The 26,567-nt window shown below is 38.1% G+C and overlaps 1 protein-coding gene and 1 long non-coding RNA gene across 2 annotated transcripts; both read right to left on the reverse strand.

The window, feature by feature from the left end:
* Positions 1-2,591: 2,591 nt before the first annotated feature.
* On the reverse strand, positions 2,592-26,567 carry LOC105034350 (N-terminal acetyltransferase B complex catalytic subunit NAA20). Its single transcript, XM_010909478.4, has 6 exons — positions 26,328-26,567; positions 26,117-26,207; positions 15,013-15,142; positions 4,110-4,179; positions 3,109-3,169; positions 2,592-3,021 (listed from the first exon to the last, which is right to left on the reverse strand). Exons 1-6 carry the CDS (start codon positions 26,403-26,405, stop codon positions 2,930-2,932), a joined length of 522 nt encoding a protein of 173 aa, XP_010907780.1. The 5' UTR covers positions 26,406-26,567; the 3' UTR covers positions 2,592-2,929.
* Positions 12,480-13,931, reverse strand: LOC140854063 (uncharacterized). Its single transcript, XR_012137200.1, has 3 exons — positions 13,915-13,931; positions 13,736-13,827; positions 12,480-12,520 (listed from the first exon to the last, which is right to left on the reverse strand). It is a non-coding gene; the product is annotated as an uncharacterized lncRNA (long non-coding RNA).

Raw genomic sequence — 26,567 nt, forward strand, 5'->3', positions numbered from 1 at the left:
TCCTTTAATGAGCAAATAAAATTTTAAATACACTCTACACAATAAGAAGGAAGCTTTTATGATTTTTCTCAAGATGGTTGAAGACTTGAATGAGCTCTTGAGGGGTTGATGAACTTGAATTGAAAGCTTCTTTTGCTTGAAGAGGTCTTTTTGCTTAGGACTGAAATGAATGCTTGAATCTCTTCAATCTTGCTTCTTTTTCTCTCCTTTAAGTACCTTTATAGCTTCAATAGATGATAGAGATAAATCTGAACTGAAATAGAGTCATTGGAGATTATTAAAAGAGCATTAAATGCTGCAAAAAAGAACTGAAAACTAGCCGTTACGAAAGTTTCTGTTATAAGGGGTCGACTCATGGGGTCGACCTCTGTGGCACAGAACAGAAAATCACTGTTCTGTATCTTTGGCCTGCATAGCAATAGAAGTCGACTCATAGAGTCGACCCCTTTGGATGTGCCAGCCAAAAATAGCATACCGTTCAGCCTCTTTTGACAGGAGTCGACTCATAGGGTCGATCCAATTCTTTAAACTTGAATTTTTCTCAACATATCCATCCAAAAAGTATGAAATTGCCTCCAATAGATCATAAATCTTCTGTTCTTGCTCGTGAGGCTTTTGAATCAAAACTTGATAAAATTACGATTTTGCCTCTGAAATACAATAAATCTTTTTTCAAGCCAAAATCATTAGTAACCCCTCAAATGTATTGTAATGATCAAAATCAATTCATGGAGCAACATTTAGTCCTGATTATGTCTTAATTACCATGTATTTATGAAATATATTTAAATTTATGCTTAGGTTTGGATAGCCATATCCTTAACTTCAAATACACTGCTATCAAAATAAGATAACAAGTAGCATGCATAACCCTAAACAGATTACCTTTTCTAAATTTTTGAACATTATTTATTTACTATTATTTTTTGATCTAAAAATATATTTTTAATCTGAAAAATACATGATCAACAAAAATAATGATTCCTTCTTCGATGCATATATCATCCTTAAATTTATAACATAGCACGAATCATGCCACAATACTATATTTTGGCATTATCTTCCCAAATTTTGTAATTGTTGGCTTGTTCTAGACATCAAATTAAAGAAATAAAAAGAGAAGAATGAAGAGATGAGAGGAATCTGTACTTGGTTTGCTATACATTTAGGCACAAAATCAGCAAAAAAACCCTCCTTGAACCTTCCACCCTAAATCAACCTTTTTCCAAAGAAAAGGGAGGCGAAGGCCAGGGTATGGATTGCTCTCGATCAAGTAGAATCAAGTGATTTCACTCAGTTGGGGGCCCCTTAGCAAGTAGCCTTTTCGACTTGGAACCGCATTGGTTTGGTGATCTAGAAAGTACTAGAACAAATCATTCAAAATAATGTACCATACTGGTTGAGAAAATCCTCCAAATGTTTGAGAGATAATAATGTGCATAGATAAAACAAAATCCAGGTATGACATTGTCGCAAAAAGATAAACATGGATGTTAAATTTATACCAATATATTATGTGGTGCAAGAGTTGAATACATATGGTCATAGTGGAGAAACCAGGAAGGATATCCTAGACTATATGTGGCCTCCTAAGATACTATGTATTTGGTAGACAAGTCAAGAAGATAGGAATTAATCAGGATAATCAAGGAGTTGTTATCACATCTCCTCCAAAAAGAGTTGCCTATTTTAAGGTTTGGAGGAAGCTTGTTGAACTTCTGCCCTTTCTAAACCTCTCTTCTCCATGAAATCTTCTTTACCTGTTTTTAACAATTTTCATTAATCATTTGTTTAAGTTTAGATTGTCTCAATTAGGTTAAATGCAAAATATCATGTTTGAGGGTCCATTCAATTGGGGGCTGGGCAATGATTTACTAGGAATCTAGTTCCATCTGGTGCTTTTTTTTTTTTTTTTTTTAATTTGGTGACAAAATATTAAAATTTTGTAGTGTAAGTGATTGACTAATTAGGTTAAACATAAAACTTGGCCAGGCCTTGTTTTTCATATATTTTGCACCAATTCAAATATGATAAGCACACTAGGATGTCCTCTTTTTTTTCGAGTAAATTGGATTTATTAAACTATTATGGAACAAATACATTTGTGGGAATCCATCCGACAATTCAAAAGGCATATCTATCACAACCATCTACAAAGTAGTTCCGGTGTGATTAGCTATATGTATTACCTTTCAATGTATCATTTTATAAGCCTTTAGAGTTGCACCATTCTGCTGCAATTTTGTCTCAATGCATTTGTGAACAATGGCTCTTAAATTCTTTGATCTGTCAATTTTGTATTAATCACCCTCCAATTGTCATAGCATGAGTTTTTTTTATACCTAATGTGTAAACATCATAAGCATACACAGTAATGATCACCATACAACCCCATACCACTCAGGTATGGAGCAGAACATGCTATATGATTTCATGCTGCTATGTTGTCTCATATTGTACCAATACTCGATATTCTTTCTTATACTGTATCAATACTTGATACTTTATTTTGAACAAAGAGATCTCAATATGCTACCTCATACATATTGATATTCAATATACTACCTCGTACCAAATTAAACCACGTATCAACACATAATAAGATGATACTAATATGAGATCTAATATCGAGACAGCAACACCATAGAGAGAAGGATTCAAAGTTTTGTGTTTCCAATAGCCTGTCAACTCGAGGTATTCTTCTCCACCCATCTTCTACCAGATCAAACATGATAAACAAACTTAGATGCCCTCTAATGATTGATGCATACGTAAACTATGGCTCTTGGGTTCTTTGATGTGTCAGATTCATATTGATCACCCTCCATTTGTCATAGTACAAAGGCTTTTTGTTTATACCCAATATGTAAAAATACATGCAAAATGCATCGCTTCCCATTATGTGGAAGCAATAATGAAGGCACCTTAGTCAATCATATTCAAGTTCATCAGGTGTAATCGGCCTTTTAAATGGTATGACAGACTTCTTCTCAACATCCTGCGATAATGCTTTCCTCATATCTGAAAATGGCAGATGACTTCATGAGAAATACAGAACACGTCATGAATAATTTGAATATTATCACTTGATTGTTGGCAGTCACTTACCAAGACCATCTTCTTCCCCAGAGTAGTAACGCAGAACCCGTCGGTAGATGACATAGCCAAGCTGTGGGCGAAGCAGATTAAGAAAAAGAACAAGATAAGTATATAGGCATTAGTGATCTACAGTGAAATTTATGATGTGCACTATGAAGCTGCTATTAAACATTTCTACAATAAGCAATACGCCATGACACCGGCCCTAACTTGTGGCATTGTTATTAGGATAACACAAGTTCTGGTCGTTGAAATTAAATCCCACATGGTAGCAACTGCCAGATTAATACTGGTTTGAAAATGGGTTTGTTTCTAGTCTGATGCATCAGGTTTTCGAGGGCCATGATAGTTGTCATGAAACAAATGAACTCACTATTACACCAAAATCTTAGGGCTTATTTAGTATTGCTTTTTGTTTTTTGTTTTTGTTTTCATAAATCCAAGAAGGAAAATGAACTAGACTGAAAAATCTGTATGACGAAACCCCTTGTTTCCCTTCATTGTTTGTAGATTATTTAGAGCTTCTAGAAGCAAAGATTTTATGCTTACAGAAAGGAGTGCAAAGAAAAGCAACAGACAGCAGAAATTGTCTGCAAATTCTTCCTTCAACAGGAATCTCAATGTCATATCTCCCTAGTTTGTAGAGAAACAAAAAAAGAGAAACAGCAGTGGGCCCTTAGTTACACTGGGACCCTATCGTTTCTAATAGCCATGGTGACCGTTTAAGAACAGCATGGATCTCTATCAATATCGAGTCTTGCTTACTGTGATTTCAATTGTAGAATATGCATTGCAGTATTCTTTTCATGTTGACAATGGTAATGATCCAGCTCTAGAACACAGTCTAGAGACCCTCAATAAAGGGTCACCTGTCCAAATATGATAGGCTGTCAAATGTGAACCCAATGCACTCTAATGCCTGGTCCACCAGCTCATCACCCAAGTCTCAACAGAAAATGTGAACATGTTGGTATGATTGGTCTTGTAAAGTTTTGATAGACAGCACATACCTTTTCATACATTTTTATGGCTGGCATGTTGGATGCCCTTACAAAGAGATCCACAAAGTAAGCCTTATCCCTACAAAAGAATTAATAAAAAATAAATAAATCCTCAAGTGAATTAAGACAAATCATGAAACACACCCTGAACAAAGAACCAAGACATTAGAGCTAACGGAATTTTCTGAAATGAGACTACCCATTCATGAAAGTAACTCTTGAAACATGGAACCTTTTCTGGAAGAAGAAATGACTGGTTATGTACACACAGGCAACTGAAATAGCTATAACGGAATATAGGTAAACCATGACAGCCAAAAGAAAGGAAATGTAAGTAACACAGAAAAAAATAGTGCCTTCAATCAGAAAGAAGATGCAAGTGACACCGAGAAAGAAATAATGCCTTCAATCAGCCAGTAATTGCTAGTTGCATGGGCTATATTTACATGTAGGCAATCAAGTTTTTCTATTTCTCAACGCATGAAACCTACAGCCACCAAATCATAACATTCGGCAATCACTTGCAAGACACAGAAAACTAAACTCAACCACCATCTACTGTTATTGTTGTGTGGGGAAACAAGAAATGTCTACCACTCCATAAACAAACATCAGCACTTGAAGTAGGGGTGAGATGAGATTTGACAAATATAAAGTTCAACATTTTGCACAAAATAATGGAGTGAGATACATAATTAGAACACAATGACCAAGCATTCTTAATCAGTATACACATGCACAAGACATTTTTCCTAGTGCCTACTTCGCAATAACCTCAGCTAACTTCAGCGGAAAAGAAATTAAATACAGATCTTATCTGAATATAATAAAATATTCATGACATCTAATCTTTAAAAATTTATATGATGAGTGACATCTGAGTACACTTCTACAATGTCTTGCTGTGCCGATATGCTTGACAGATCATTCACAACGATTGATGTGAACCCCCAAACTATTCAACGATATCTTTCTTCCAAAAGCTAAAAAGAAAACATGCAAGTTTGCAATGTTTTCATGAAAATTCTGCAATATGTCCAAGATTGTTAGAACATTAGGCCACAGAACCACAATCGGCAACTTTAGGGTCAACTGCCTCTTTACCTAAGCTAACACTGTTCATTAAACATAACTACATATACAAGGATGTTGGACTGGACAAGTATCTAAGAATCAGGTACTTCAAGAACACAAGTCAGATAACAAGAAAGTAACAATTAGTTCCCCTAAAATTTCAAAAACATGCCAAGGTATTTTCCAAATAACCCATGGCCTCTTTTCCCCCTTCCATAAATGTAATAATGAATTTGCATTAAATGCAGTGTTCTCCATGCATGATTATATCGACCATTATACAGGTGTGACATAACAGGCAAGAAAAATGACAGAAAATGATAATTTAGGTTAAAGAATTACCAGAAGAAGAGAAAAATCATCGAGCATTATCATTAAACCTTGTCCCAGCTACATGGAGTCAGCTTCTTGGATCATTTGTAATTCATCCTATCATGGACCACATTATTATAGCAAGCATTCTCATTTTTTCTCCCAATTACCATCCAAATTAGCTTAGCTCTTTCGTTCCTCATGCTGGACCATTCAACATATCCTTGAAGATCTCCACCTAACCACCTTAAATCTTTGTTACACTTTTGCATACCAATGAAATTAGTTGTTCAACACATTGTCACAATTTCTGCAACTCTTACACCTCTTCTAAGACAAAGTCATCATTTTGATAATCTCTTAAGGATAAGATAATATTGATTAAAGTTTTACTGTTTGCTTCTACATTAGAGTTTTACCAGCAAGCTTTTTCTTATCTCCTCTCCCAATTCCCATCCAAATTAGCTTAGTTCATTCCCTCCTCATGCTAGATTATTTCATATATCCACACCAATCTCCTTATCTAACTACCTCAAATCTTTGTTAAACTTTCTTATACCAATAAATTAGTTCTTCATCACTCTGTCACAATTTGTGCAACTCTTTCTTCTCTTCTAAGACATAGTCATTATTCTGATACCCAATCTCCTGTGAATTAGATAATCTCGATTAAAGTTTCACTGAGTTTTGCTTCTGTATTAGAGTCTTTACTGGCTTTTGCTTCTATATATAAGTTGGTTGTACAACCAATAAATGTTAATGATGCCTTATCAAATTTAGAAAGAAAAGCATGGAGGGCAACATGAAGAATTCATGGTAAAGAGTAAAAATATAAGGTGTCTAGATTAGTTAAAGTCTTTATGGCTTAAACAAGCACTAGTCTAAAACAATGGTATAAAGTTTGATAGAATAACCCAATTGCATGGTTTTATAGTAAATGAACAAAAATGAATTTACACTTAACTGAGGATGATTATGTCATCTTCAACATTTACATGGATAAGATCTTATCCGACACTAACTTAGAAGTTGAAAATGAAACCAAAACCAAGGTTCATCGAACCGGTACCGAAGGTTGTACAGGCCAGTTAGCGACTGATTCAATATAGCACAAGTCTATACCGCACTGTATTGAGGTGTACCGAAAGGGAGGGGGAGAGGGAGAAGCAAGAGGAAGAGAGAAAGAGAGGGGGGATGAAAGGAGGGGAGAGAGAGAGAGAGAGTAGTAGTAGATGGTTTTAATTTGGCATCAAGCCCAGTCCCCACATTAGTAGAAAAAGCAAAGGTGGAGGGGTGAGCGGAGTGGCATGGAAGGCAAGGTGGGCAAGAGAGAGGTTGAAGGGGGCACGGGCAGAGATGAAGGAATTATGGAGGAGGCCAGTAGTGATGGCACATGTGAGGATTTGCTTAGCAGAGAGAAAGGGAGAGAGAAAGAGGAAAGAGAGAACCATAGAGTGTGTTAGGGGGTCCAAGCGCGCGAGAGAGAGAGAGGACCTAGAGCATTGGGGGGTGGGGGGATGCTCGAGAAGCTTTAAAGGGGGCCGAATCAACCCAACTGCTTGAACCATTCCAATTCTTGACCGGTTCAGGTCGGTTAGGCCTTTCTTGACTAAAACTTATCTCTAAGTAATACGTGAAGCAATTATGATTTTACAAACCACACTAATTAAATCATCCAAAGGAATAGCTTTAACTCATCATCATGCTAACAAGATGTTGAAGAAATTCAAGTAATAAAGCTGCAAACATGTTTCAGCATCACGTGATCTCAATTTATGTCTAACAAAAACTTACAAAAGTTTGTTCCTCAACGTAAATATGCTTGAAAGATGAATGTCATATAGCACATAATAAATAAAACCTCAACCTGCATAGCTTATGTTATAGAGAGACTGTACATACCCCAGTAACCCAAAGAAAAAGCATTGGCCTTCTCTTGAATTAGTATTCAAATATTTAAAAAATATAATGGATTTTCTCTATATTATACTGGTGTTTCAAATGTAAAAAAGGATATATTGATGGATAACTAACTCTTAAGATGTAAGATCAGCCAACAAAGTTATAATTTCCTTTTATGAGGTGCTGTGATTACTTGTGTTTCCGATGAACAAATTGTAATCTCTAGGAGCATAATGTAAGCAAAAGTCATTGCCATAGATAACTCTTTTCCTCAGACTGAGTGGCTTAGGACTCTAATTGAAATTTAATTCAATTACAAAAATTTGGCTTGGTGTATTTTTGTTCATTGTGTTATTGCAAAGTTGCTATTAACTTATAAAAACACATGAAAAATGAATAAACACACATGAGTTAGTGTTTATTTTGCTGGAAATAATATTTGCCACTGTTTTTGATTTTTTGATCAACTAATCTAGCCAATCTATCCGATCAAAAAAAGTAATATATCCAGGCATGTTTAACTTCTTAGGGTTGTTTCCTAGCAAATGGAAAATATTGTTCATCAAATTTTGAGATAGTTTTCAAAATCATATGGACAAAGAAAAGACTTAAGGTTGCATTTGGTGCATCGCCAAACAGTGGTAATATGGATTACTTGGTAATCTAGATTACCTGCAATCTGAATAGATTGCCAGTAATGTTGATTACTGTGTTTCGTACACGCAGGTAATGTTGCAGTAAAATTACTGAGAATCTTGATTGACATGTTTGGTATGACAATCAGATAACTGATAATGTAACATCAAATTCTCAAAATACTCAAATTTATTAAAAATCATACCCCATGCACAAAATTTTTAATTTTTCAGAATAAAAAAATAAAAAAATAATATATATTATAATATATATTATATAAAATATATAATATATTATATTATTATTATTTCTTCCTTCTCCTTCCCCCGCACGCCACAACCCCCCAACCCCCGGCCGTCCGCCCTCGGCCCCCAGTCGCATCTCCGACATTGCCCCCGGCCCCCCAGCAGTCGCATCTCCGACACTGCCCCCGGCCATCCGCGCCACCCTCTGCACCATCCCCTGGCCCTCCGATGAAACCACATCCTGTGCTCTCTGCAACCGCCTCCATCGCCGCCGCCCTCACCCACCCGTGCTGCCGCCCTCGCCTACGATGTCGGTCCCCCGCGACTGTCCGGCACGATGCCGTTGGCGGCGACTGGCATCGCTTGATCCCCATCGAGCCCAATCTTCCCCCTCACATCAGACAAAAAAAAGAAAGGAGAAAGGGATCGTCAGCCCTTTCTCTACGTCGTGTCCTCTTCCGCATAGTGACTGCAGGCCATCGTTCGAGGCGACGACTCCGACGGCAATATTTGGGCAGTCAGCGACGCCGGATGCAGCTCGCCGACGGCCCGATTAACCAAACAAACAAAAAATGGGGGGAGGGGTCGTCGGATCCCGCCTTGATCAGTGTTTTTCCCTTGCTTTTCGATGGCTATCGACGATCGACGATTGGGAGATGGCGGCGGCCCGTTGATTTGCCGATTTTGAGGCCGCTACCAGTCGGATTTTGTGGAGGGCAGCGGTTTTGGCCTCCCTCTTTTTGCTGTCCATCATGAGGAAGAAGATCGTCTGGATTTTAAGGATATTTTGTCCAAAAATATTATTACAAGATTATCAAATACGTGGTAATCTGGATAGCCACCCCTCTCTTTGGTAATCCAGATTACCTCATACGAGGTAATCTGGATTATCAATCCAAAAAGCATACCAAATATGGTAATCTGATGGGGCCCCTTTAAATTGCTAGATAGATTGCCAGCTACCAAATGCAACCTAAGATTAGATTTGGTGTATTGCCAGGTAGTGGTAATCTGGATTATCTGTAATCTGAATAGATTGCTAGTAATGTTTATTACTGTATTTGGTACACCTAGATAATGTTGCAGTAAAATTACTGAAAATCTTGATTAACATGTTTGGTATGACAATCAGATTACTGATAATGTAACATCAAATTCTCAAAATACTCTTAAATCAAATTTATTAAATCAAATAATAAAATAGTAATTAAATAATAAATCAAATTTATTAAATCAAATAATAAATCAGATAGTCTTATAATTTTTCATATAATAATCAAATATTTTAAAATAATATTACTAATCACATAATAATAATATTTTATTATTACCCAAATAATATTTTTTATTATTAATAAAATAAAAATATTTTATTATTTATCTTTTTCTTCTCTTTTTTTATTTGTTTTTCCCCCATTCCACTCCACCCCGACCGATCCTCAGCTGCTCGCACCGCACCCACCCCCTCCAGTGCACCACCCATGGCCCCGCCCCAATGTCGTCCTCTACCGCGGTCGTCCGCACCCGTTCCACTCCTCTGTTGTGCTCGTTCCACCCCTCTGTCATCCTCTGCCGCGGTCGTCCATGCTGCATTCGCCGCCATTCGCTCCGCATCCACCGTCTGCCCCTGACCCGCGAGACCACCACCCCCTCCCCTCCCCCAGTCGTTCGCATCCGTTCCGCCCCTCTGCCATGGCTGTCTGCATCGCACTCGCCACCTCTGTCGTCTGCTCCGCACTGGTTGTCCGCCCCTGACTCCGCGAGACCACCACCCCCCTCCCCTCCCTCTGGGCCCCGACGGCCATCCACACGACAGTGGGTGGTTCAGCAACGAGGGGGACACAGAAAACAACGAGCAGGAGGATGGGGAGGGGTTTAGGTTGCATTTGTCCAAACTTTTCATGATCAGATTATCAAATATTTGATAATCTGGATAGCCACCCCTCTCCTTGGTAATCCAAATAACCTTGTAGGAGGTAATCTGGATTATCAATCCAAAAAACATACCAAACATAATAATCTAGTGGGGCTCCTTTAAATTGCCAACTACCAAACGCAACCTAAGTGTTTGCCTATGCCATTACTAGCACCCAGTATAATGAGTATCAAGCATGCCAGCTCATATTAACCAGCAGTAGCCCATATTGAACTACATTATTTTCAGTATGAGTCAATAATGCTTAATACTAAGCCAACAATCTTTGTTTTCCTTTTTCCAACACCAGATGATTGGTGTCAGCATAGCAAGACATGGCACTTACTGTGTTACCAACTAGCATACCACATGCTACCAACCAAGGTCCATAGGACCACTACCTATCATATCAATACATTACCAATTCGGTACAATACGTTCGATGCGATACGTACCCTGTATGAAGACAAGCATCTACATTTTTCTTGCTGCTAGCCATGCTATCATCCAAAATTGGGTAGTATGAAGCAATTCTGCTTGGTTCAGACCAATACAGACCACTTTTGGCTCATTCCAAGACAAACCCTAGTACCATATGTATGAGAGAGTACAGGTCAGCATAGCCGGCCTTGCTAGCAACACTTACAACAATGATATACTTTTAATGAAGCCTAGAAGTTCACTTGCAAGCTCAGTAATCAATAATGCCCCAACTTATATCTCAAGCTATTATCTTTATTTTTTCTATGGTGACCATATAATTACCTAGACAAATTCGATTTCTAAGATAGTGGGTCTCCAAGGCTTGAGCTTCCATATTCCCAGGTTTTGTGGAGATTTCTTTACAACATTGATTTAATTACTTTCTGAAGCAGAGGCCAGATGTATTGCTCTCTATGCTTTATAATAATCGTTTTTGAACTTACTGAACATTCTAGGAGGGACTGAATAAGAGGATAGCAGGATTAATATGCAATTGCCCAGAAATGGTGAGGGTTAGGAGGTAATTTGTGTTCCAAAGGTTGAGTGATCTGTGGATCCGTTCTAGGAGTGTAAAGAACCATTCTAGGATTTGCTTCCCGCTTACAGGAAAATCAATATTTTTCTAGATATTGTTGACCTCCATCACACTAACTGAGCTAAATGTCATTTCAGTCTTTGGTTATTGATGGACCCAACATGATTTGTTAGATAGATGGGCTTAGGTTGGTGAAGCCATTTTGTATTTTATCATGTTAATATAATTAGATAGTAACAGTCATATGCTTGGAAACTTGTGGCATCAAAAGTTCACCATCTCCATACCGGGCCCCATACCATTGCCAATCTGTTACTGTGTCAGTATGGGGTCTGTTTGGTGCACTGAGTGTCGGTATGTCCCCCTATACCACATACTAGTATTGAACAGATATGGTACAGTATGTCCCACAAATTGTACTCCTAGGACACGATCAGCCTTTGAATTTCCCTTACAATTTCCTTCTTCCTCTAGTTAACTCCCTTCAGCAACTTACACTAAAAATAAACTTTAATTGTGCCAGTCCTATTGACTTGGGAAATTATTGTGCATTTTTAAATTCATAATCATGCAAAAAGGCCTCATACGCTGTGGGTTCAATCCATCTACAAACAAACTTAATTGCTGCTAAACAAATGCATGAGCATAAGATAGCTTAAAAGTGGTGATTATGAGTTGGAAAGTTACTCTATCTTGGTCAAAGGGAACTACCCACCACCATTAGATGGCTTAACAATGCCATGTCTGGGGAGACCATACAGCCATTTCTTATCGCTCTTAATCATTAAGGACATTGCCATATATTCTATTGATTATGTTTATAAAGGCAAATCAAGTCATTCCTAGCTCGCCACTGAGTCTAAAAGGCCTGAAAATAGAAATCAGAAAGCATGTCTTTTGCAAGATGGTCAGGTCATTATCCTCCATGAATTTTTAGCCTATTCGTTGAAGGCCAAGAACACCCCTATAAAGAAGATAATAGAAAATACAATCTCACTGAATTAATGTGGCATGTTGGAATTTCAGTGCATATGATGGCTGTTTAAGCGCACATAATATCCCAACATGCTAGACATCCCACATGGGGGAACATAAGTTGAAACCTTAGTTTCAGCCAAAGAGAGGAGGCAGGGAAGAGAGAAGTAGGTCATAGAGGAAAGGTCATTGGTTGTGCAACACCAAGACTCCCTGGGTACCTTAAATTACCTTTAAAATGGATTCTGATATCTGAATGTGGATTTGTTGGAGGTTCCAACTTACTAATCATATAAATACCCCCTTCAACATACCGCTCCAAGTGCAGCTCCCCGCTCCATATCTGGAACACAAACATCTTAATGCCAGAAGAGAATAACCCAAAGATGGAGAAAAGGAACAACCACATGGGCACAGACTACAGTACACTTGTCACTCTTAACTGAATCCATCAAGGGGATAAAAAGCAACATAAATTTAGAACAACCTCTTTTAAAGGTAAAGAAACAAATTTTCCATTTAGAAACCTACTTCAATGCTACCTTTCCTCACATATGACTAGCCTTTATATATGCATAGTAAGGAGGGTCCCTCCAACTTCATGCTTGTGATATTAACAACCAAATTTAAAGAAATCTCTGGAAATTCTTAAAGGTTGATAACACATGAAATAAAGGCATATTTGGAACTAACCCATTATTAATTCAACAACAAGCAACCAAGGCAAAAGATCTAAAGTCATGAAAATCAAGAAGAAGCTTCATGGAATAGGCGCTATGGAGATGAGTAGATTTTATAGGCTTCTTTGGACTAGATCCATTGACACTTCCCAGTGTCAAACTCTGTGGATTTGCATTAACATACCATCAAGTTCAAATTTTCATTTAAGAGTTTGATGATGCAAAGTCTCAAACACTTTCTACTCATGCTGCTCCAATTATTATCCTCTTACATTTGTCAACAACACTTTCCACAATCAGTTACATAGTCACATAGCATTTTGCCCAATAAAGACCTGCAATTTTTTCTCCCATACAAATCTAACCAAAGTTTAGTCACAAATGATAAACAAGTTATTCCTGTTTGCAAGTAGGGATCCTTGTATTCTTTGAATAAAAGAGATGAAGGGAAAGTAAGATGGCCAAATTTTCTTCATGAACTAGCTACCATTGAATCTCATACTTTGTTTATTTATAATTCTTTTTTTTTTGATGCCTTGAATTTCATCAACTGATTGAAATCACAGCTGATATTGTTCAACCATAGTTTTTTTTTTTCAAAATGCTTTTAAGAATCATTTGTAGTTGGATATCATCTAAACCAACATTTAAATTTCATCCACAAAAAACCAGTCATCTTTGCTAAGATTTGAATTGACTGCAAAGACAAGTTCACTTGCATTTTAGAATACTTTGTCCAGATAAATATCAAAGACAGAAAGTGAACCTCAATTTACAACTTGTTGAATCTTAATCTAATTTGAGGAGAAAATCTTCATTAAATGTAATTCTTTCTGAATCATGATGAGCATCATTACAGTAATGGGTTCCTAGCATACCAGATGCCATTGGAGATGTTGCAGTTGTCTCCACAAGATATCTGGCACAATGTCACAGAAGTCATGGTAAGGTATATTCTCAATGAATCCACCTATGGTATAGAAACAAGATAAATTTAGAACAACTCCTTCTAAAGTAAAAGAAACATTTATTCAATCAAAAATCACTTCAACTCTACCTTCGCTCAAACATGACTAGCTCTTGTATATGTATAAGATGAGACATCCCTCCAATCTTATGTGTGCAAAATTAGTAAAAAACCAAATTTTAAGGTCTCCACTCTCCACTTTCTTGAGGGTTGACAAGACATGAAACTAAAAGTCATTCTTGGAAAATAAAGCCCTATTGCAACAAACAACCATGACATTTAGTTCAATTACTAACCAAACCCATAAAAGCTAAATACATGAAAATCACAAAGGAGTTTCAAGAAGTGGGTCAGAAATAGGCTTCTTTCATGGCTTCTTGTGGCTCTGATCCATGATCACATCCAGTGCACACACATTTAATGTGATTTAATCTCTTGTGCATTTTATTTACATATAAAGAGCCAATGGAAGTCAAGAAGGCATTCTTCTTGATCTCAAGTTCTATATATTTTTGAGTCTGTGGTGAAATAAAGCAGAGTACCCCCACTAATTAGGAGGGGTATATTCTGCTGGGACATCAAGCAAATTCCATATACTTCCTAGCAGACTAGCACATCTAATATTCCTAAATTGCAGACAACTATTTTTACACCTCTTAATCAGGTGTATGTAGCAAGACAAAAAAAATCCAGCAGTCTTTCTCATCTTGGTTGCCACTGTCTCTTATCTGTAGTGATGATTTGATTCCAAAGCCATCATCAGCCAGAAAGCAGTAGATAAATGTGACATGCAAAAATGAACAGTGATGATCCTAGTACTATTATGTTCATCATTTTTTTTCTTGTTTGCCCATCACAAATATCGAACTTTAATAGGACAATGGTTGGAAATAAAAACCTACAGCAAACATCCAATTGATGTTTAAAGCATTATACATGCACCAAGGCATAGCAAATGTATCAACGTCCCGTGCTTCAATTTTAACAAAGGTACTGCAGAGAAGCATATTAACAAGTTGATTTGGGATAACAACTGCACAAGAGCACTGAAATCTATGATAGTGGAGAGTAGCAAGCAATCATATGCAGCATCTAAGCCTGACTTCTAACGGTTATCATAATAATAAAAGCCCATTTAAGTTAAATTTTCAACAAGTAAAACAAAAAAAAGTCAGGCAATATACAAACTTTTCACTGATGTCCTCCAGTAAGTGCATGAGTTTCTTTGCTAATTGCTGCCTCCGATACTCTGAAGCAACAGTTACTGCAGTCACATGACCATGCCAAGATTCACCTTGCCCTTCAACTTTACCCATAACTGCAACAAATATGTTCTGTACCTCGTCAGATCTACCAAGAGGTGGCCAGGAACCATGGAAATGAAATCTAACAAATTTGATAGATAAAAAGAGAAATCATCAAACAAATAAGGAAGCACCTACAGTATAAATGAATATTTGACATGCCTTCAACTCAAGATTTCATAATTGTAGGACTACAATAAGTATAAATTCCAGCTCAGCATTAAAATAGGATAGAACATATGTTAACCTAATAATTAATCTAAAATGAGGATGAAAATAATAATGTAATGTAGTAACATGTTTCGCAGTGGTTAACATAGCATATGAATCAGTACATAACATTTACACCCCATATACAAGAGGTGAAAGTATGTACTCATACATGAGATAGTTATGTAATACTTGCATTATAAAACATAGTACCTAGCATGTGGCATGCGTGTTTATTCTAGAGCAAAACATTTGATGGATGACAATGGTCCCACTAATCAAGTTTGTTTGTAGATTTGATAAGTCTTAAGTCCCATAAGCCCTCCCTTTCTTATTCATTTAATAATGGATACAGAATTAACATTTATTATATAAGAGGTGCAATAAAAATAGAAAGGGAAGAGGTGGATGCCTGAGGAGTCCCTAAAGAAGTTCCTAGGCAACCAAATATGTGTGGTGGAGATGAAAAAGGGTCCAGATGCATGGCCCCACCTAGAGGAGTTTGCACAATCATACTCGAGATGTAGTGTTGACTCTTGCCACTTATACCACCACAAGGAATTCCCCAAGAAGTTCCTAGGACCAAGATTTTAAATCCTATGGGATGGGGGTATCCTAATTCTCCATGGAAAAGGACACCCTACAAACCCACACTATCTCAGTAACCATTCTAGTCAAGAATCCTAATAGATACCCATCCACCTCTCTCCCTCTTCTTCTTTTCTTTTTTCCTTTCTCTCTTTGTTTCTTTCTTTCTCTTCCTTCTTCCTTTCTTCTTTCCTTCCTTTCTTTCTTCCCTTTTTCTTCTTCTTTCCTTCCATTTTTCTCCTTTTCTTCATCTTTCTTTCCTTGTTCTTCTTCTTTCTTTACATGGATTCTTGCCCCCATCCCAATCCCGTTTTCTCATAGGAACAGGACAAGACAGTCGAAACATCCCTCATCCTATCAGGATTTAAAATCTTGCCTAGGACATTAAGAAGATCTAGTGGAGATGCATGGGCCCCATTCTCAAGAGTCAAGGGTTTGCATCATGATACTAGATAAAGTGATGCTAATTGTGCCATCAATACCACCAACACTAACTCCTACAAGCACACTATCATTGACAGCCACGAATTTTAGGTTTTCCTAGAAAATCCATACTCATGGAAAATTAAGAGTAATGATATGAAAGAATATCAGGATAAATGAAGTGATAAAACCATTAGTAATTATCCAGCATAAAATCAAAAAATAAAAACAAATAAGATGATGTAGTCATTAGTGATCATCTAGCATATATCATACATAGAAACATAATATGAAGATACACTCATGAAATCACTTAATATAAATGAGTAACATACAGCATTACGAGCTTCAGAATTGAACTCAATCAAAACCTTCTCATTATTCATCTGTCTTCCAAACAGTATTTACTAGACTAAACATGATCTCCAAGGAAGTTTAATCAAATAAGTACTGCTTGTATAATTTGACCATGGCATTTGAGTTAGCTATTATGTTATGCTTCTAGCTAAAATATGTAGGTACTAGATACATGATAGGATGCAAAACTAGTGATAACAGAAGTAGCTTTGTCCTGTAGAATTACAATTAGATCATAGGATTATGGATGAACAATAGGTAATTTAATTAACTATAGAAGCTCATCGTAATCTTCTCATGGCATATCTGCAAAAGCATCTTACAACACATCAGAAACAAGAGGTCCTGAGGTGACCTACAAGACCACGTTCGCACTCACTTTTGTTAAGAGACAAGGTGAATGGTGCGAGGAGAAGGATGTTGCAAGCCTCATATTGGCTCTTCCACTCAAGAAAGCCATGGCCCCAAAGCCTGCTGCACTAGCACCAGATCAAGGGTGACAAGGTACAATATCCTAGCTCATTTGAAGAAGATCCTCTCATTACTAAGCATGCATGATGCACTCATCCTCTCCCCTCCCCCGACATACAGTGCACTCTGATTGAGGCACTCATGGAGCTAAAGAAGTCTCAGGCTCCCTTTCATTGCAACTCACCCCCAACAACAGCCACCTCCTTTGGTGAAAGGTAGCAGGGATTGATGCCTAGCAGCTTTCTTTTACGAGTACCATTTATCTTATAGGTTCACTCCCTTGAAGTGTGTTTGTGAGTAGTCAATGGCCATACTCGCAAAACAGAAGGCTTTATACATTTAACAATCATATAGTAGCATGCATATGATTAAAATAGGATTTCTACTCATAAGAAACATTTGAAATCACTTTTGAGACAAATCAGGATCAAGTGTACAGATCTGTGCTTTCCATTATAGACATTCACCTTAAACTACTAATGAAATGCTTCCTTCCTGAAAAGTAGGCTCTAACCTAAGACCGGTTAACCCCTTCACAGGTTGTTCTTCTTGGTTATCGAGACCTATTGCTTCCTGATTTCTTCCAATATATGAGACATTCCCATACTAGTGGTCTTGCTTTTACATTTTTCCCATACCCTTAATGGTTTTTTTTTTTTTTTGAGATAAAAATTTCCATTTCAGTGCTTTCGCATTCCACATCATCTTCAGCAATTGCAGTTTTCTTGGTTTCATATGCCCGTTATGCCTAGCTGATAGGCAGGTATGAGACAAAAGTAGCGGTATGGGGTGGCGAGTCAGGCCCCAAATGTCATACCTTGTGAAAGGTGATTCACGAGAGAATCGCCCACAATTCCATTTCAACATGTGAATGCCCACAATCTGCTCAGTACAGTGATGGATTGCATGGCTAATGTATAATCGGCACAAACACACCGATATGAAACGAGTTTCCTACAGAGCATCCCATTAGTCAATCTTACATCTATTATAGAAATCTGCTTGTAGATAGAAAGCCACTCACTTTCTTGTCCATTACCATGATAGGAATTTCTCTTACAAAACTTCCTCTCCTATCATTGTCCAAGGTACCATGGAACTAGGTTGGTCGACCACTAAAGGGGTAAAATCCATTGCCTCCAAGATCTATGAGAAGGTGAACCTATAGAACATTTGCACCCGTCCCTCATGCGATGCTATCAAAGGACTAGGAGTCGTAAGATGGCTCACATTACCACAAACATTGTATGGGGTATTGGTTTTGAACAAGAAATGCCGAACTGTCCCAAAGTGGAAGGTTCAAGGCATTCCAAGCCGTACTGGCCACGGGATGGTTCGGCCTTCCAAATCAAAACACCAAACAAGGGAGAGGGAAAGAAAGGGAGAGAAAAAGAAAGGGAAAGAGAGGAAGATAGATAGAGAGAGAAGGGGCAAAAAAAAGGGATGCCACTGCCTGAGGGCCGGCGGTGACCCATCGAGACCGCTGGAGGGCCGACGGTGAACCGTCGAGGCCATCGAAGGATTGCAGAGGTCTTTGCGGCTTCGTGTTGTCTAATAGGACGTTAAATTGAGAGAGATAGAGAGAAGGAAAGTGAGGATACCGGAGGAAGATGAAGCCAACAGAGAATGTCAGATGGCCACCTGGCCACCAGACAGGGGAAAAGGCACGGGCAGAGCCATGATCGCGGAATAGGGATGATCTTTGTTCATCGCATTTTTCTTAAAACGATGATAAATGGTGAGTGAAGCCGGCAATGGGCTATGGTCAAGATTTTTTAAAAAATCTCATGAAATAGGGACGATCTACGATCACCCATGGAGCCACGGGCCATGATTTCGCCGTCCAATGGCCACACATGAGGCCCTCCGATGACCTCTCCGTCGACTTCCCCTCCCTTCTTTTCTTTTCCTCACCCTCTTTCTATCTTTCTCTCTCTCAGTTGCGATTTGGCAGAGGAAGTGGAGGCCTTGACGGCCCTCCGAGCATGCATGCAGCCCGCCTATGGCCATTGCCAGCATCTCCTCTAGCCACCCTCTCCCTCCCCCTCGCCTCTTTCTCTTTTTCTTCTCCCCGATTCCTTTCTTCGCTTCTATGTCAGTTCGTGCCGATCTGGTCCTATACGGATCTATACCGACTCATACCACTGACCGGCTATCACGAATCCCGATATTGGTTCCGTGGATCTTGATTTTGAATGACATCATCTAAACTCTACTTGAGACGGCAATGCAAGAAATCTAAAGGCTTAGAGACCAAGGATCATCAATGTAAATGATGGATTCGATGCAAGTAGTTGTGGATAACTGGGAAGGCAATAGAGAAAATAGTGCACAAATTCATGATAGGAACTAGCTGCAGCAAACTCATTGTGATAAAAGCTTTTCTATTTTGTACAAAACTTCTTCTCAAGTATGCGTGGGTTCTTTGATGTTAATAGACTTTGAGATTCTTTACTTTGCAGAAAATGAAAAATCTCTGTGGGACAAATCCCACAATCAAGCAGAAAATTGGCTGCCTTTAGGAGTTTCCTTTCATGGCACTAGCGGGCCACTTAATACATTACCTGTCCGCTAACAACTTGATCTGACAAGCGAACCAACCCACCTCCCGCCAGTCAATGAGGGGACCCTATCAGGCTCCTTCTCCACCAAAACAAATTGCATGTTAGAGTTTCCCTTCATATGACTCAAATCATTCTTAAATGCGCCAAAAGGCATCTTTCCTTAATTGGGTAATTCACGTGCATACAAATGACCACAAGCCACAACTGCAAGGAACTATGACCAATAGAATTTAACACGAAGCAGCATACTTTTTTTCAACATGTCTCAAGAAGGATCTAACTCCTTTCACATTCACGGGTGTTATCATTTCTAAGATCATCTTCACAGGTCCCCTCATAATCCTTAATGGTTTTGGGTCCTAGCATGTGTCCCTAGACAACTTATCATACAACAAAAAATCTGTCACACAGAAGACTTGATATTGCCCTATTTGGGATACTGATTCAAATTGTAGTACTTCTTCCTCAGATTGATTAAACTAGCCTTTTGACTAAATAAATATAAGAATAGAGAGGGAATCTTTAAGTACAAGAAGAAAAGGAGAGCAGCCATCCTTTATTACATTAATTATTAGCAGGTAAATTTTTCTTTTTCCTGAAGCCTAGATGAGATTAGAGTAGAAATCAAATACATCAGAATCAACATTGTCTTATTTGTTTGCTACAATAGAACTCAAAAGAATCCAAGGATTTGGTAAATAGGCCACTCATCGACATCCAAAGCTTTGAAAAGAAAGTGAAAACCAGAGACATGGTCTTTGCTCAAAAAGTGGAACATTATGATTGGCTTTCGTATACCTCTTGAAGAAAGGGTCAATAGATGAAAAAAAAATGCCTTTCATCTCTAGAATTGGCAAAACCATTCCAAGCAATTTGAGGCCCAGACGATCGTTTGATTGATCCTTCCTTCGGTCTCTTGGTCCCATCCACCAAGGTCATACTTCCTAGTTGAGTTCCCGAGGACTATCATTTTCGAGACCCCCTACCACCATCAAGCTCACACTAGTCAACCCAAACCACTATCTATAGCATCCCTATCCCTGGTTCATCAGCCAATATGTTCCAAAAAAAGTCAAAAACTAAGAGATAAAGGTTGTGTGACATCTTCTAGGACGTTCATTGGTAAAAATATTAATGGGACTTTTTTTGGATTCACAATTGGAGACTACAGACAAAGAGGAGTTCAATGGAAAAGATCAGTTTCCATGGAGGTTCATCTTCTTTTTGGTTCCAATGATCCGTGTGAGGACAAAATCCCCATTGCCATTGATAGAACCCCTTGTTTGAGGGTTAATTCCCCACTTTCAGCTACCTTCTCTCTCACACATTATCAATTTAAGAGCCCTTCAACATGGCCAACTTTCATCTCCATTCGACCAGGTCTTATAGTCATGCATGCTTGTACCATTATGCACACAAGCAAGATCAATGCTTGAGCCCACCTTCACACACATCCATCACTCTTTAGGAGGCACCTGCCCCAGATAAACTAACCACCTTGCAATGTCACCCCCCCCCCCTAACTGAATTAGGCATCCTTGTATATCTAGTTGGACGATTAGTGGTAGCCGCTATAAGGAGCTCATCTCGTACTATGAATAAGAAAGTAGCAATAATTGAGATCTCTCTCCTTACTGAGTTAGTCAGCCTAGAATGCAGATTCAAACCACATGGTTTCCAAAGTGAACTCTTTCCTTCATCTTCAGCCCCAAAATGAGAATCCAATTCTAGGGCACTTGAACAATATGCCAAGAGATTTGGACATTATGAGCATTTGCTTTGACACCCTCTCCCTAACAGGAACAAGAGCCTTCCTCAACAACCAAACTAAGATCCAATTTCTGGTTTATTCTCACAAATCAAACTATCAAAGAATTGATGAATCTTCCAGTCTTGGAAGGAAACCCCACTTTTCTTCTCCAGTTCGTAACCGAGGTGATGCCTACCCTCTGAAGGCCATCTTGTTCAGGTTAACGCCCCTGATAGCTCAAATTACTTCTGCTGTTCTAGGATTTGGAAGTCTTAGAGAAAGCCTTCTTTCTGTAGGTGCCATAGCTAACTTTCAGAAGCAAGGCATGGTACACTTTCAATACACTCATTCAGCTGCATTAGAAGAGGGAAGCAAAAGAGATTTTAATGTAGTCATATTCATCGATTAGTTTGGCATTCCCTTATTTTTGGGAGCACGATACTTTGTTAGTGAGAAGAAATTTCCAAATGTTTACCCTTAGAAACTACAATTACACATTTGTTCTATCAATCTTTGTACAAGATCACTAGGTTCCCACATAATGATAGCTTCATGTAGATGAGATCAGAGCAATGTTGGCATTACATTTTAATGTCTTCCTCAAGAAGTAAATGTCCTAAGCATGACAAAGAAAATGTTTCTTTGTTCCATCCTAATAGTTAGAAATTATGATGTCTTTCATTTATTTAGTCTTTTTCGTCCTATCTATTTCATTTATCAATGATTCTAAACACAATAAAACCTCCTTTTTGTAATACAATCAGCTGAATTACGACCATAATGCTAGCTTTCTTTAGCCCATGTCTTCGCAACTCTAAACTTTAAGACATCAGATATTCCACCATTATACTACTTCTCTTTGGAAGATATACATTTTTTGTCTCCTAACATAAATGGCATGAAAACCATTGTTCAAATTCATTCTAATATTTTACTTATTTCAGACATTCAACTAAAATCTTCAAATTCAATTAAGACACCTAATGGAAGGAAGGGCTCTTTCTCAATACAAATTGAAATATTGAATGAGCTGCATTACCCTCGCTTAGGGTACAAACGAGTCGAACCACTCGCGAGCTACTCGAGCTTGACTTGAGTCCAAGCTCATCTCGACTCGATTATTATCGAGCTCAAGTAGCAAGATATGCAGCTCAAAAACTCGCAAACCTACTCAAATTTATATATTTTTAATAATATTATTTTTATTTATAATATATATATATATATTATATTAGTAGATTAAGACTTGATTTCGAGCTCGAATATGGCTCAGTTGATATTTGAGTCGAGTCAAGTCGATCTTAAGTTTTACCTATTTTTCATCGAGCTGAGCTCAAGCTTGGGATATTAAGGCTCGATCGATCTCGAGCCGAGTTTCGAGCCCGAGTATTTTGAGCCGAGTCAAGTCCAAGCTTCCAGCTACTCGATTCAGTTCGACTCGGCTTGATTACACTCCTACCCTCACCATACAACATACCATAGAAAAGAGATCGTACCATCAGTAGCCATATTACTCCGACATGAAAATAGGATCGAGATAGGATCCACATCAATAATCATGCAGAAACAGAAGTATCGATTGAAACAAGCCAAAACTAATAGGGACCAATAGATACCGAGTCCAGCTCAGCTGGTACGATGCATTAATCATGTATCCCAGTCAAATCAGGTCAGTACCGTCCCATAGCAAGCTTATACACCTTGCCAGACTTTTTTCTTTCATCCTTCACAAAAAATGCTCTTGAGTTGAGACACAAGAAACCAGTCCAAAATTGTTTTGCTAGGTGAAGACAGCAATCTAGTTAGGAAGCACGATCTAGTCCAAAACCAGCTTCAGTCTATTGTAAGCGTAAATGCCATTAATATTCTGGTGGTTCTAAAAATAGAAAAAGTTTGCTCTACAGAACTACTGTTAGACATTCACTGATGAATATTAAGAAAAATCTAAAGAGTCGACTTTATCTAGTTTTTAAATTTCTTATTTAAAAGATAAGGGAAACTAACAGGGGCTTTAATCTTAAACTTTTATGACTTCAAAAGTAGTACAGCTGTGTCAACAATTTATGAATTATGCAACAATATAGACATCTAGGATCCGCAACTATTTTGCCAAGGAATATTATTATCCCATGATAAATGAATGGTGCCTCCTCCACTCACTATTCAACAATTGCATGGATGATAGGCTAGTTTTCCTGCAGACAAGACATTGAAAGCATTTTGTAGTTCTCTTTATCAGAAAATCCTATAAGAAGGGAACCTAAAAGTCCAAATTTACGTTCATTCTCTGACAGTCACAAGAGTTATTTCAAGTTTAACTTGTAATTATCAGCCAACATATTATCCTTTCATTTAGTAAATATTTTTGTGCTCCATTTTCTTCATTCCTTAATACTTGTATTTGGACCACCATAAAAATTCCAATTGGCCTCTACTAATCCTATTTCAAAGCCTTGAAATAATAGCCACATATTCTGCAGTCAAAATGAAGGTCCTAGAAATTTATCATCTCCAGTAGTTGCAGCATATGACTAAGAAGCAGTTTCAAGAAAACTAAGCAAAAATGTTTTAGCACAGCACCACTGAGATGGATTAGGAAAAACTTTGCTACAGAAAATTGTGATTGTGAAAAGGATCATTATTAAAGTCTATATCCATTAACCGGTCTTATAAAAGATTGTTTAGGAAAATCCCACCACTTCACTCAAATGCACATGTTGAAGTCAATTGCACCAAGAAAAGCAATATTTTAAATGAAAAAGCCCTTCTTCAACCATATTAGATATCCATGAAATTGGAGTTACTTTAAAATTTAAATGCCCTTCCATCAAGGACTAAAGCCATTCCAATTTCCTTTGCAGTAAAATTCAACTTGTTCCTCTCCATCTGTTTTGGCTTTGTTTCTTGCAAACATGCTATGCTACTACAATCTCTACAGACATCACCAATTACACTTCATTTTTATATAAAGTTCCATAACAAACCATCACTGCTTGAACTACCTATCCCATCCTTTTACCTATGGCATCAAAGTTCCTACATCACGTTCATGGCCAATTGGATACCTTAGAAATCCAAAAGACTACAAGTATGCTTCATCTAATAGTCCCTTGTAAGTATTCTTCCATCTAATAGTCTCTTAATAAGTTACAAAATTTTAATTTGAACCTACAGGACCTAGTTGGTTTAGGTGATACCAGAAAACCAAGAAAAGGACAACCCCATAACACACCATATATTAACTCTCCTAGCAAAAAAGAAATATGCCATGTGGATAGTTCAGCACTCTTTAGGATGCTGGATAGCAAGGAGTGGCTTCAGGGAATAACAGACAGCACAACTTGCTGTCTTTGCTTCTATATCTATTACTATAATGTAATTTCCTCCATCTCTCTCAATGTTATAGTTTCTATCCACTATGGCTTAAGCCCATTGCACTATCCCTGTCAGGTGGCAATCCAATGCCCATTTTAAGATAGGAATAGCAAAACCTAGCGTGGCTTGCTTATCCTAAAAGTGATTCCTCCTAGCTAATCCAATTCATCTAACCAGGGAACCTGACAACCCATACATTTTCAAGAACCTGAAACTTTTCACTATCCAGAATGATTTGAACCAGCATAATCTTCTCAACACATACTTCCAAGGAACATTTTTCCCCTCCAAATTTTCACCATCATCATCCAAAAGATAAAAGCTAGCCATAATTTTTTAATAAGCTTGCAAAAGCAATTACGGTAACATGGTATGAAGAGAGCAAGAATTGAAACAGTTAAGGATAGCACACAGCTTTATTCTCCAAACCTTTAGCTGCATATATATATGACATTATCTCTGTAGAAAGGAGACTTGCTTTGTTATAACAAAATAAAAATTTGATTTCTAGAGTGCTATTTACCAAGCAACAATTCCTGGCATGTCGGACAATCTGTTCCAATAGAATTTTTAAGAAGATCAAAAGGAAATCCTCGGACCTGAAAATTACAACTGGCATAGAATACTTACGTTGACAAAATGATAGATCTTGTCTCCATTTCATAAACCCAAATTTCCAGAACTAAATCCACCATTACCAAGATGACAGACTCAGACCCATCGTATAGCATTTAGAGACTATATTAAATCTCCAATTACACAAAGTTTGGAATTAAATACATTATATATGTTTAAATTTGTTATCCGCTTTTTGTTTTCACCAAGACAAGTGGGATTTCTAAGATCAAATGTTATGTGCACATAGTTTCCTTTAATCAGACGTAATTGACTGGCAGGATCCCATGTCCGATCAATAAGGTAGGCTGAATTAATGGAGGGTTTCATGTCTCCAGTTTCCATGCTTACATTGGGTCAAGAGACTTCAAATAATTCGAAATTTTCCGTCAAGATAATGAAGAGAGAAAAGCATTTGTTCCAAGGTCAGGTTTAGATGGTTCCAATCTCCCCAAGGTGATTGATTTTATCTTCTTTCTCTCAATTCTTCTTTTTTTTTTAAAAAATAATTTTATATAAGCTTGGGCGTACCATCAAATAACTAAAAATTTCTCGATCTTATGGACATCAAAATAATGGAAAAAAAAAGAACTACAAGAATGGCTATTCCTAGGGAGAAATAGAAAGGGGCTTACTGTATCCCATGATACGATTGCCAGGGCCCTCGGCAACATGAAAATAGTCGGGCCATCGAGCCAGATAAGTCATGTAGAACGACATATTGAACTGATCGGATGCGAAAAAGAGAGAGATGGATGAGTATAAGAAGTAGAGAAAGAGAAGGAGAGAGGAGCAGCAGAGAAGAACGAGCAAGAGGGGAAAAGAGAGCGGGAGAGGAGGGCTTACGGTTTCAGTAAGGTGGTCGAAATTGACGGGGGCGAAGCGGAGGAGGTCGTTGCAGCAGAACCTGCGGATGGTCGTCATCGAGGCGGAGGAGGAGAAACACAGCCCTGCGCGCGACACCTGCTGTCCTAATCTTCTATCACCTTCCACAGCGATCGTTCTAAGCCTTTTTGAGAGCGAGCACCATCATCCTTGGCTCGGGTCGGGTCGCAAGGTGGCAAGGTTGGACGAGACGGGCCAGGT

Source organism: Elaeis guineensis, chromosome 15 (assembly GCF_000442705.2).
Source record: "Elaeis guineensis isolate ETL-2024a chromosome 15, EG11, whole genome shotgun sequence".
Taxonomy (NCBI): domain Eukaryota; kingdom Viridiplantae; phylum Streptophyta; class Magnoliopsida; order Arecales; family Arecaceae; genus Elaeis; species Elaeis guineensis.

Excerpts from the sequence above, each read along its gene's own strand:
- LOC105034350 (XM_010909478.4), bottom strand. The coding sequence starts at position 26,405 with ATGACGACCATCCGCAGGTTCTGCTGCAACGACCTCCTCCGCTTCGCC. Across the intron at positions 26,208-26,327 it reads TCGACCACCTTACTGAAACC|TTCAATATGTCGTTCTACAT; the intron begins GTAAGCCCTCCT and ends GCATCCGATCAG. Across the intron at positions 15,143-26,116 it reads CAATCGTATCATGGGATACA|TTATGGGTAAAGTTGAAGGG; the intron begins GTAAGCCCCTTT and ends TATTTGTTGCAG.